This window comes from Meleagris gallopavo, chromosome 11, assembly GCF_905368555.1.
Source record: "Meleagris gallopavo chromosome 11, MGAL_WU_HG_1.1, whole genome shotgun sequence".
Classification (NCBI taxonomy): Eukaryota; Metazoa; Chordata; class Aves; order Galliformes; family Phasianidae; genus Meleagris; species Meleagris gallopavo.
In genome coordinates this window covers 5,775,117-5,787,803 of record NC_139414.1, presented here as the reverse complement: position 1 = coordinate 5,787,803, position 12,687 = coordinate 5,775,117, and the positions used below count along the sequence as shown (strand labels likewise).

At 36.5% G+C, this 12,687-nt stretch overlaps 2 protein-coding genes across 39 annotated transcripts in view; one reads left to right on the top strand and one right to left on the bottom strand.

The window, feature by feature from the left end:
* LOC146543612 (uncharacterized) overlaps nucleotides 1-12,687 on the top strand; it is a 234,386-nt gene that overhangs the window by 130,655 nt on the left and 91,044 nt on the right. For 16 of the 31 annotated variants that reach the window (XR_014885644.1, XR_014885637.1, XR_014885641.1 and 13 more), the window contains exon 1: nucleotides 7,231-7,369. The exons of 2 other annotated variants lie outside the window; for them this stretch is intronic. The gene's annotated coding sequence lies outside the window, so the exon portion shown is untranslated. 13 more of the 31 variants (XR_014885635.1, XR_014885629.1, XR_014885632.1 and 10 more) reach the window with 5 other exon arrangements.
* The window catches only part of TRIM42 (tripartite motif containing 42), a 39,029-nt gene that overhangs the window by 10,132 nt on the left and 16,210 nt on the right, over nucleotides 1-12,687 (bottom strand). For 3 of the 8 annotated variants that reach the window (XR_014885613.1, XM_085233259.1, XM_085233262.1), the window contains exons 2-5: nucleotides 7,034-7,404; nucleotides 5,528-6,228; nucleotides 3,450-4,258; nucleotides 2,566-2,793 (exon numbers count right to left, since the gene is read on the bottom strand). Coding sequence is in view for 4 of the 8 variants with exons in the window: in XM_085233259.1 (XP_085089385.1) it covers nucleotides 2,566-2,793; nucleotides 3,450-4,258; nucleotides 5,528-6,228; nucleotides 7,034-7,404 (2,109 nt within the window). In the remaining 4 variants the exon portion in view is untranslated. Of the gene's footprint in view, nucleotides 1-5; nucleotides 830-851; nucleotides 992-2,565; nucleotides 2,794-3,449; nucleotides 4,259-5,527; nucleotides 6,229-7,033; nucleotides 7,405-12,687 lie in introns of those variants that run through there. The other 5 variants (XR_014885614.1, XR_014885615.1, XM_085233260.1 and 2 more) reach the window with 4 other exon arrangements.

Here is a 12,687-nt window from a genome sequence, read left to right as displayed (position 1 = left end):
TGAAGTTAAAGAAAGGGTACCCTGAAATATCATTCCTGAGCAGAAGGGAACATTACTTATTACTCTTGATCATTTAAACACAGGAACTTCCTGTGGATCCAGTAACTCCTGCTCTGACTTGTGATTTTATTTGTAGCTACTTTAAATAAATTGATACTCTGCATCTCACACAGGTGACCTTCGTAATAGTCAAGTAAAGCTGACTGTAATTAAGTGCATAAAGTTGTAAAGTTCTGTCTGCCTGCATTTTTGTGTTTGCTGTCCTACCTACTGCTAGCTTTGTTGGATGCAAGCATGCTGAGTGACAAGACAAAAAACATGTACCTACAAAGTAACATTCTGCAGTTTAAAGGTATGAAAAACTTGGTATGGCCTCCTGCAGCTTTCTGAACTGGTACTGAGTGGCCTCAGAGGTAATAACAATTGTAATGTTACCTTACTGTGCAACTATCTCATTATTTTCTTTGAAACTGTGCAATTCCCTCAAGTAGATTGATCGGTTTTATACTATTTTTATGTAAAGCATAGTTTGGTTTTTTTTAAGGCCTTATTGCTACATGTAGAAAAAGAAAACGTAATGAAAAGGGTGTATTTTTATTATTATTATTTACCAGGAAGCAGTAAGTCTGAAGACACCTAGGTTGCAGGTTGGTGACTTTGTTGGAAAAGGGGCATAAGAAGGCATACGTGTATTCTTTTTGTTGCTGTTGAACTAGAAACCCTGCCTTTGTTTGTTGTCTATCTTCTTCAGTGTTTGCTGAGTACCCTGCATACTATTCTCAGTCCTCCATCTGTCTTGGATTATCTTGTGTTCACCTGAAGTAATTATCTGCAAGTAAAATATAAGAATATATTAAATTTCAGAATTTGTGATTTTGGGAATCAGATTTAATTAGTGTCTGTTTTCAAAAGAACTTGCCATTTACAGATGCATTTTCAAAGCTGCCAAGAGCCCATTTAATCTGTGTTGATCTTTGGGAAGTCTAAGTACCTACATTTGAGAAGAAATGGAAATTGAACTCTTCTAAAAATCTTGCATTGAATATGAGCAGACAACGGCAAAAATTTGATAGTGTTTTGTACATTGATTAATTAAAGGGATGGGGTAGCCAGACTGCCAAATAGCTGATTTTGAGGAAGCTGTGATTCATCTGTAGGCCAATAGTCATGACACTGGGCTATGAGGAGAGAAGTACCTCCCACATTTTAGGACTTCCCTCACTCCTAAGATTACAGAGATTACGTTTTTCTGTTTTTGCTTGTGAAGCCTGCATGCCGACTTAGGAAATCTGGTCCTCAAGTTAAATATCAAAATATATTTGAATAACCTGTTTTGTGGAATTCAGTGTTTCAGGGTGCCAGTAGCATGGCATCAGTTTTGTCGGTTTGCTTTTTTTAAAGAAGAAACTAGGATATAAAGCAGACTATATACATGTTTCATTTCCTTTTGCTGAGGAACTCTTCTGTAAATTACAACAAATGTTATGTGACTTTGTGTTTCTCTGGGATATTAATATGATTGTTCTGCCTAAAGAAAGAACAATTTTCAAAAGAAAGAATCAATATAGCATTCCAAATTGTCAGATAAAAACAAAAAAATACTCTGTTTTAAGTGTAGGAATTGTAGCAGTCTAAAAAGGTATCATTTATCATTAGACCATGGCAAGTAAGTAGGATGTCTGAATGCTGTTTTGAAGTCCAAAACTCTTACTCTGTAAATGTGCAAAAAGAGTAAGAGTCTTGGAAGGGAACAACACTTGATGCAGTGGACACAGGGAAAACACTTTAAAATGTGGTTGGAATCCTAGACTGGCACCTACTCTTCTTATGCAACTGCTTTTTTAATGCACTGCAGCTCCTCAATACACCCTTTACTAAAATTTTATCAAGGAAAAGGCATGAAACAAGTAAAGTGGTTTTTTTTTGTTTGTTTGTTTGATTGATTGATTGTTTGTTTTTTTCCTCAGCAAGAAAAAGATGATATCAGCAAGAATTTGGGATGCAAAAAATGTTAAATTGAGTTCAGTGTCTCAAATTTTGATGCCTTTTTGAAAACCTTCTTACTCTTTTTAACTTCTACCTTTTTAACACTTTTCTTTCTCTTCTAAAACCATGGTAAAGGAATCTCATGACCAAAGGCGTCAAAGAATATTCTTAATTTTTGTTTGGTTCCTCTCTCCCTTAATTATTGCCTTCTCTTTCTAGCATGAAAGTTTTTCAAATCTAATTCTTCATACTTTTGTTCTATGTGTTCAGAGAGATCAGTGTAAAGGTTGTTTCAGACATGAAGTAATATTAATATTTATGACTGTGTGGCTGATGTAATCATAACACAATCTCTGTTAGAAAAAAAAACGAGAACATTCTTCATAGGACAAGCAATTATAGCTAGAATGAACGACATATGGAAAAATCTAGTGTAACTATCAGCATTGCTTGCCTAGATAAGTGTATAGATCTTTTATTCAAGTAGTATTCTTTGTAAATAGATGAAAAAACTCCACATGAGTATGGAGATTAGAATGCTACTATAACTCTACAAAATATTGGAAAAATATACAATACCTTACAGCTCTCACTCCATTCTCCTTGACCACTTTTATTGACAGCACGGACTTTGAAAAGATATTCTGTATTTGAATCCAGATTATGTATCTCAAGGTTCTGCTGTTGTATTTTGCTTAGCTTGCCATCCAGTTGTGTGTGGACAGTGTTATCAGGACCAATACCAACAACTTCATAAAATTCTACCTCAAAGAAATCCACATCTTCTATAGGACAAGTCCAGTAAATCTGTGAAGAGAAAAAAATCTGTAGAGCATCATTGTGTACTGTTTTTGCTAATTTTCATTTTTGCCTTTTTTGAAAGGCTCCAGATTAGCAGGTTTTAATTTTAAAATGCTGAAGCAGCTGAAATTCCCTGTTTGTAAGATACATGTTGGGAGATAAGCACCCTCTTGGGAATTTCATAGTACTGTCTTCTAACACACTAAAAGTACTGAAGGCTGGCAGCAGTTGGTTCTTTGCGACATGCTCTTTTGATTTTATGCAACTGGTATCCTGTTCTTGTTAACACCTAATATATCATGAGGAAAATTACATAGACATATGATGTCACATTTGAAGGCCAAGAACAAGGATCAAATGAGTTGGTCTGACATACAGATATTTAGATGCAAACATAGTAGTACATCTATTTCTTGCTGCAGTGGATCATTCCTTGTAAGATATTTATGACATATAAAATAATATAACAACCTTATTTAATATGGTAGGAAAGTGATGCAACTCAATTTATACTTCAGTTTATCTCTAAAGGCAAGTTTAAAATGCACACTCTCCTATGCAAATGAAATATTTGGTATTGTAGTTTTATTTATTCAAACTAAGAGCCTGAAAACATAGTGGTAATAGTATTTGCGTATATTTAGAATTTATTAGTGTCTTACTTTGGCAGACCTTGGATAAACAACAGTCTGGTATATAACAACAGGTCCTGGCACTGGGAATGATTCTTTTTCCATGGGTTCTGAACTTGGAAAGTTAACAAACTGATATTTCCTTTTTTTTCTTGAAGTTTCACAAGCTGCATCACATGTTTTATTACTCTGTGTAGAATGATGGAGAGGTGTAGAGTTCGGTCTCCCAAGAGTGCTTTCAATTGGCATGCCTAATTTAAGCAAGGAATTTAAGGATGCGCTTTGGAGCATTGCTGATTGCTTGGCTTCATGAATGCTTGAAACATGCCTTGGAACCATTATTTCTGGGTTAACAGAACCGGGATGCTTTTCTCTACCTTCTAACTGTTTTGTTTCACTAAGGGTTGGTGAAAATCCCTGTAAAATGGCAAACAATTCATCGAATTTGAATTGCAGTTTCCTTAAGGGATCTTCTCGGATAAGTGGGCTAGGCTGGAAAATGGAAGGAATTGCATCTTCTATTTCTTTCACCAAACAGTGTGCAGATTGCAGAAATACAACCTGACTTTCCTCCTTAAGAGCCTCTTCAGCATACTGGATAAGGCCATCCATATACGAGAGCTGGCTGAATGTATAGTTTACATATTCTGAAATGTCTTTCTGTTTTTTAAGCTCAGTGTTTTCAAGCAACTCCATCATCTCTTTTTCTTGTTCATGTAGCACCGTATGTAGTTTTAAGAATCCATTTCTGATCTCTTTCCTTTGGAGATCCTTGGAGGCCTGGAAATTATTTCTTAACAGGGTAACTTCCATTAGATCATTATCAATTCCTTGGCGTGCTGAAAAAAAACAACAAACAACAAACCTGCGGTTAGTAGTTTCAACTTCATATTAAAATATAGTGGTTACAAGAGACAGAGTGATAGGTTGTAGTTTAAAGAAATTTCAGGTTTGGTAGAACACGGGACAAGTGAGAATTTAGTATTTTTCTCTCATCTCTACTGCTAGGGAGCTCCAAGGGAAGTTGTTTGGGTTAAAATTTTCATATTTGGATGTATGAAAGTCAGGTAGCTGAATTGCTCCTTGATTATTATTCCTTCACTTATTTATCGTTCCCCAAGATGGGCTTGATGATTTTTAGTTAATTACACGGGAAATCCTGAAACTTGATTTATAGTAACTCTGTATTATTTTTGGAAATTCACTGTGTCAGTAGCAAGCTAAAATAATTGTAGCAAATGTGACTGCATAGACCTCATTATGTCTATGGCTGACAGTAGATTCCTCTGATAGCCATTATATGAAGGTATGATTTATTCTTTTGACACTAAAAACTGAGAAATGTGAGAAAACAGAATCAAAAACACCAGAGACTGACAGTAAATTTTGCTGGAGTGCAGCTAACATTTTGAAACAATGTCACATTACGGAATCCTGTACAAATATTTAGTATTTTACTTTTTGAACTTTAAGACTGTTATGAAAATGCAAATTGAATGCTTCCTGTTATTTCTCACTGCATGTGGTTCACTTTTAGCTTTCTAAATTTTATTTTCGATGCAACTTCATTTGTCCCCAGCATTTGTGATGTTATATGCAAAAATCGAAATATTTAGAAGAAATTCATAAAATCCCAGTCTCTGCACAGTCACTCAGTTGCTATGGATGAAGTCTTAGATAAAAGGAGGGACACTGCTGTGGTTCCTCAACGACGAGGCTGTCTTGCCTCTTATTCAGCATGGACATAATCATAATACTGACTCAAGAGAGACAATCCATAATTTGCCTGCAGGGAAAAAGGCGTGTATTTCTGATTAAAAAATGCAGATGTAATTGGTGGCTGTTTCACACTGGGTCTCACAGTACAAAATGGAGTTTCCACTTTTCTGTTCCCGTCTTGCATACAAATCCTTAGTTCTCTAGTGTTTGAGTCTAGTTCATGGTGCTGTGCAATTAAAGGCTTGTTTCCTTTATATTTCTACAGTGGGAACAGTTCACCTCTCCGTCTCTTGTGATGTGCAGAGAATTAACGCGGCTCATCAAGTGTATGTGCAGGTATCTTTCCTAAGAAGGCACAGGGAAGTGTAAGAAGCAGCAGAAATACAAACCTTGTTTAAATTTTACAATTGTATTGGAGAGAGAAGCAGCCTCTCTTGAACATGCAGCTGCCAAGGGAATGGTCTCATGATCATTGTGCAGCGAATTCTTGCAGAAACCACAGATCAGTTTGTGGTCATCCAGACAGTATTCAGAGAGGTGTGAGTTGCAGTGCAGTAAGCATGCCCACTGTTCGTTTTCTTCTTGACACGTGTTGGTGAAAATGTGGTCTTGAGCACCACTCTCAGTATGATATAAATGCAGACATTCACTGCACATGTTAATTCCACATGTTCTGCATCTTTTAGTTGCCACTCTTCTTCTCTCCCTGCAGGTTTCACAATAGACTGGTCTTTGAGTGTGATCAAATCTCCATTTCAGAATGCCGTGTCTGCGCATGTATTTCTTGGCTAGTTTTGCTTTAAGGTAGTTCTTCCTCAGCTGAATTTTGTTTGTGTTAGGGAGACAGTGAGCTTTGTTACACACTGGGCATATGATGATATAATAGTTTTCTGTTGCTTCAGCTTTGGTCTTGGTTTTTATTATACATTTCTCACAAATGCAGTGATTGCATGGCAGCATAAGTGGCTGGAGAAATAACTGTTTGCACAGTGGACAGGCAAGCTGATCACGAAAAGCTTGGTTGGAGCCCTTCCTTTCTGGTACACGTGCATTATTTCTAGTTCTTAATCTTGACGTGACATCTGTTGACCTAAAGAAAATAAAATTGAAAAAGAAAAAAGCAAACAAATGAAAATAAAAGACAGAATATTAGTGTACAATCTAAGAAACAGAATGATAAAATAAGCAGTTGCACCTTGCATGCCAACCATCCTTTTATTCTGACTGGGTATTTTAATAATATCCACATTTACATATGATCATCCTAAATTTTAGTCATTTAAAAAATCACCCATTCATGATTTCTGTTTTTTTAAAACGAATGAAGATTATTCTTAGCAGCAGTCTTATGTCATTAAAATTTAGGCAATTAATATGAAATAATCAAAATTTGGATTTTTTATTAAAATTAGAATAATTATTTTATTTTAGAAATAATTGATTTTGTGTTCTTTTCAAATCTCTATTATCCTAGCTTTCCTCTTAACCTGTGGACATTATTGTATAAAAAAGTGTTACTTTTATAATGATTCTGACTGTTTTATATATCCTTGGCAAAGAGCATCATTATTCAGTATGTACACCTGATTCTGGACACTACAATCTGGCCTTCTGCCATGCTTCAGTTTAGCATCCATGTTGGTATTGCTTTTCTTACCATCTACTCTGCCCAGATGTTCAGCCATGCTATTTTTCTTGTCACTCTAGAGAATGGTAGAGAGGAAAGAAAAAAAAAAGCCTTTTTTCTGCTTCTAAAAAAGAATGATATCCTGTGGTTTGAAATAGCTCCAATGAGCACTGGATTATATGCTCCTAAATGCAAGACATCCATTAAGATGTAATGAAAATTAGAAAAATAGAAACCTAAGAAATTAAAAGCCCTTGATCCCACTTACTGAACAGTCCCTGGTGCTCTTGACTGCTGCTGGTCATAGACAGATTTTCCACAGCATTTGCTTTCATAGTATTGGCACGCTGAGTTCTCACCACCGCAGCAGCAGCATTTGCAGTCTGGGTCATTTGAGCAAGAGCAGCAGCACCACCAGCAATTTGCGTGCTCTGAACATGAGCAGTGGCAGCACTGGTAAGGTTTGTCTTCTTCGTACGGGCATGGGAAACAGCTGCAGTTTTGCTCACTGGTAAATAGAAAGCGCCAACACAGGCAGCATTCTTTCTTTCTTCTGTGGCAAGTCAGATAACAGCAGTTTGAGAAGCATGGGCAGGCTGAAAAGGTACATCCATTTTCATCCATCTCTCCATTATACAGCTGAAAGGAAATTCATTTATCCTTTTAGCTTCTCTGTAAACTATTGCAGTTGGGCTCCTACAAGGCACGAGATCTGACTCGAGGGTCAAGGTCTGTGCTGTGGGCAATGCATGTTGTTCTAAATGGAATGTGATGTCACAGTGATGCATTCAAATAAGGACACAGGCAGAATTTTATCTGCACGTTTATACACGTTTTATACATGCTTAATATGCTGGTTACAACATCTGTATATCACGATACTTATAATTGTTCTTGAATTCCTAGACAGCATTTACCTCTCTCTCCATTAATAGCATGAATAGTTTATGCACTGGGATTAGCTATCCCAAGGCAACCATCTTGTTAGGGCCACATGCTTTACGGTCATTTTGTTAGCTTCAAATATAGCTACCACACAAAACAAACACTTGAAATGCGTCTTCAAGTATATACTTTTATCTGTAATTGTTTTTGTCTGCCAGTGTTGATGCACTTGAACAACGTATGGTATTTGATCCTCTGAGACTTGGGGAAAGGAACTGTGCTTGGAGCACAAGTTCAATGCTCAATCATGGTAGACCTGCATTTTTTCTCTCTGAGTCCAAGTGTGCTTCTTCACCTCTCTTAACCTGACCACTCTTCTATAAACGCAATATCAGGTCTCATTCTTTAGTTACTTCATATTAAGCACCTTTTTCTTCTTTTGTTTAGTTAATTTATTTGATGATTTAAATAGTATTTTTGTCTATTTGCAGAGATTATAATTTTAAATAAAAATGAAAGTGTTGTAAGAATACATGAACTTCTCAGAAGTGTGTACTAGTAGTTTACTGTAATGATTACATCTAATTAAAACAAAATCCCCCCACTAAGTTTTCTGCAGCTGACATCTGAAGGAGCATGTTCTCTTACTGGAAACTTTATAAAGACAGTGATATTTGTGTAATACATACTCAATAATGCTGCCTTTTAAAAGTGGCCACTGTACTTCATGTATCTGAGTTTTTCTGAAATTTAGTAATTCAGCTTGTGATAATGTGTTAATGTATAACTGGGAATTACTAAAATGAGTCTTGACATAGTTTATTGTAAAAGCTCCTTTGATCCTATTTGCTGAAAGTCTGTTCTACTTAAAGAAAATTTATTTCGCTGATCCAGAGCCTTACAGACTACAGTGGCTGTGTCATTATGTGCGGCCATCTACATGGATGGGCCATAATGGGTTCTTAGCAATGGCTATAGTCTATTATGTCAATCAGATTTTCATGCAGAAGTATTAGATGTGTGCTGAATGGTATAGCCTGGACATTCAGTGGATGTTGTTTATGCCACTTGTCTTTCTAGTTTTATCAGCAGCAAGACTTTTTTTGCTGTGCATGTTTAATTTTATCAGATCAAATGGCTTTTGCATTCAATTAGTAGGAATATACCTTGTGATGCTTGTCTGTTTTTCTTTTGCAAGTATGTTCATTATGAAATATGGTTTTCTTGTGTGTGAGAAAGAAAGCTGGCAGGGTAAGAAAAGAAAAAAAGAATATTAGTCATGTGTCCCATATGCTAATATTTAGTCAGTGTTTTCCATTTTGGCATAATACAGAGGCTAATAGCAACTTGTATCATTCTTAGGAACATATACCTATTGATTCATTGGTTCATTGATTCTCTGTGAGTTGTATTTTTCTACTTTGTCTTACATTTCTTTGGCTTCATTGTCTCATTAATTCCTCTAAACCATCTTCAGTGCTCCAGTTTTTTTGCTTACTTACACTACTTGCCTCAGCAACTTGGTTCCTGTGTTGCTCAGTGTACAGGTGACCATCTCTGTAACTCTGTGTAGACATACACCCAGTTCTAAGTTGGTCTCATTTCATTAGTATGTTTATTCTTCTCTAACAAATATTGAAGGATGAAATCAGACTGGCTGACTGCATTAGAGGCAGTAGTCTCAACCATACTGCCAGACTTCTAATAGTGTTTGGAGACATGTTTCTCCCTATTCATGCTTCTCTGTGATTAGTTCTTATGATAGCCAGGCTGTGATGTGTTTGACTTAAACCAGTGAGAGATTTATTTAAAAGCAGGGTACTTTTCCATTTGGCAATTTATCTTGTTCTGTTATGTTTTCCAAGATAAGCCTAACGTTGTTTTTTATGTGAAATAGCATGGACATGTTCTTCACCAGTCACAAATTGGAAATCAAGTGTTTAAATCAAGTTCTTAATTGTGTTTTGCCACTAAAGTGGAAAACTAGATTACCCTGCATTATCTTTATATCCTGAATATAATTTCTTTAGCAAATATTTGTTCCTCTTTTGAGTACAACGAGGCATCTCATTTCTGTGCTCTTACTAAGCACAGTAAGAAGCACTTACTAAGTTCATTGCCTTGCAGTTCTTTGTACTTTCATCAACAGAACGAGTAAGGGAGAAAGCAAAAGACATTTCTTTCCTGTGTGCTTGCTTCACACAAGAATGTAGAGGAAGTGAAGTACTGCCCTAACAAATCTGAAAATCTAACTTCTCCTGCCTTCACGTGCTCCTTTAAGCATAAAATGAGCTTGTAAGTCAGGTTCAGAAGGAAGAGAAACTAAACACCCTTAGGATGTGTAAGGGGTGACCTTTCCTGTAAAACCATATAGACCAGCAGGATTCACTCTAAAGATTATATAGCAATTCTTTCAATAAATTGCAGTGATTTAAGAGATTAATTGACTGCAGTACATGAAAATGACTGGTTAGGGGCTCTGCTGGTGGTGTGTTAGGTTTAAATGAAATGTGAGAAGCATGATGTGATACAATCCAAAACTGATCCGTTACAGTTCCCACAGTTTGCTTTCAGAAGCAACCCACAGTTGAGGGTTGCTTCTGAAAGTATTGTTTCTGGCTAGCTGTAGTTTGCCAACAGCAACCAATTTTTTCATAAGAAAAATCCCTGTTTCTATTTCACTCTTTTCACTATCACTGTAAAATATATTGCAGATCAATTTCTGCATGGGGGGGCTGCCTAGGAAATTGTGCAGTTTGTAGAATTGATGTTTTTACCTTATTTTTCCAGAGCTTCATTGTTCCCTTTCCACTCAACCCTTCATTTGTAGCCAACTGGCAACTCTTCACTGCTAGTGGTTCAACTAGCAGAAATATGCTCATGATTCTATTGAAAAAAGAGTTGAGGAATAGGAATCTCTCCACCCCTTTTATGTTGAAAGTTTGAGATGGTTTAGCTGCTACATAGGCACACTGGAACCAACAGACAGCAGAGTGGCATGGTCATTTGCAATTAAGATTAGCAGCTAATAAAACAAAATAGCAACAAATACACAGTAAACTTAAAGCTTTTTCATTCCTCTAAAGCTGTAGAGGAAATATATCACACTGAGCTCTCCATATACCTTTACTCACAGATGAAGAAATAAACAGTTGATACATCTTTTACTACTTTTCACTTGCATATACAAGAGAGATAATCTTATTTATACATCATCACTCCATAGACTTAGTATTACTAATGTCTGCTTAATAGACATTCAGATCCTCTTTGACCTCAAAAGCATTTCTAAAATGCTGCGCACAACAAAAGACTCACTGTATGGGGCTGCTGAATCATGGCCTGAACCTCTGATTGATCACCTGAGGCGAGCAATGAATCAGCCACGGGAGCACAGGTGAAGGCAATTCACCTGTGCTGCAGGAAGGGGTGGATCTCCTAGAGCCATTTAAGAGCTGACTGCCAGTGGGGAAGGATCTCTTCTGGAGGTCTGCTCCACCGGAGTCTATTTTGCAACCCCAGGATAGGGTGAATGTCTTTCTTTTCCTACTCTACTCCAATATAATAATTACATCAGCAAACTCCTGGATATACCATCTGTATATTCATTGATTGTATACTCACTAATGGCATTTTGTGCATTTCTTCATTGAAAAAGTTAACTGTGATCACATAGTCACACAATTAGTGCCAGCAACATATAGCTAAGAAATATACAGAATACTAAAGAAAAAAGGAAGTTATATTACACTTATAAATTAGGTATTTTCAAAGTATCAAAGCTTAATAAAGTTCACTGAAGGAACACCTGAAATAATCACTGGAGTTTTATAAGGTTTCCTTTGAGAGCTTGTGAAAGATAATGGAAAAGGTGCTGGACAAGGAGAAGTTTAATGCTAGTTAGAAGAAAATCTAAGAAATCTTATTTAGATGAGAAACCTTTCCCTTAAAATGAAGGCTTTCTAGTGACTGCATGCTTAAGAAATCATAGCATTTCGTGCCCTTTTGCACAGATCTCAAAAGGGCTAAGTGAAGGCTAAAAAATGCCTTAGATGATGTATTTGTCATAGATATTAAAAAACTTCAGTGGCATGCAGTTATTGCTGTCTGCATGCAGTCTTTCACAACTTAGTTCTCATTCCTGTTTTGTTCAGCCTTGTTGCTTTCATGTGTCACCGTCACAATGAAAATCTTTTCATTCAGAAGATTCGAAGAAAAGCTTGGGAAAGTTACATAATGACTGAAAACGCTAGATCTGTACTATATCTCTACCCTTTCTTAGCTGATTTGGCTCCAACATTCATGTACTTGTTCTGGTGACTGCTTGTGTCCCCTCAGCCTAATGTATTTGTTGCTGTTCTGAGTCACTTTCAGTTCCCCTCCCACTCCCTGCCTGGGGGCTCCTCCTCATGTTTTGACTTTGTGAGCTGGCTTTTTCCCAAGATACAGGTGTTCATCTCCTTAATGTGAGGGTTTATGTTGCTGTTGCGATGAGAAAGATGATTATCAAGTATTTTTGCTTGAGTACTTCACATGAGTCTTAGCACAAACACTAGTAGTTGCAAACAAATGTATTTAAAGGTTAAGGCATAAAAACTGCTGGACCACATAAAAGTGACTGTGGTTGCAAACCAAACTTATTTGTGTCTTTTCTTTTTACAAATATATAAAATGCTGAGATAACTAAATATAAATTTGTTAAACCATGCCTGGTTAAAAGGAAAAAAAAAAATCAACAAAAATTCACTCTATCACATTGTCTGGGAGAAGAGGGAAAATAACACTGAGGTGAGTGGAGTTGGGAAAAAGAGGCTTCATGGATGTAGGTAGTGGATTACATAGGGAGCTAAAGCTGTTCTAAGCCTAAGGTCCCTACTGTTGTGAGAGGATTCAAGGTTTTCCTTCATCCCTAAGAAACCAGCTGAGGAGGTTTATAATAAATGTTAAAAAAAAAAAAAAAAAAAGTGCTTTTTAAAGAACTCATGATGAGGAAAATAAAGCTCCTGGCATGATGCTTTGCAATTAAGATTAGCAGCT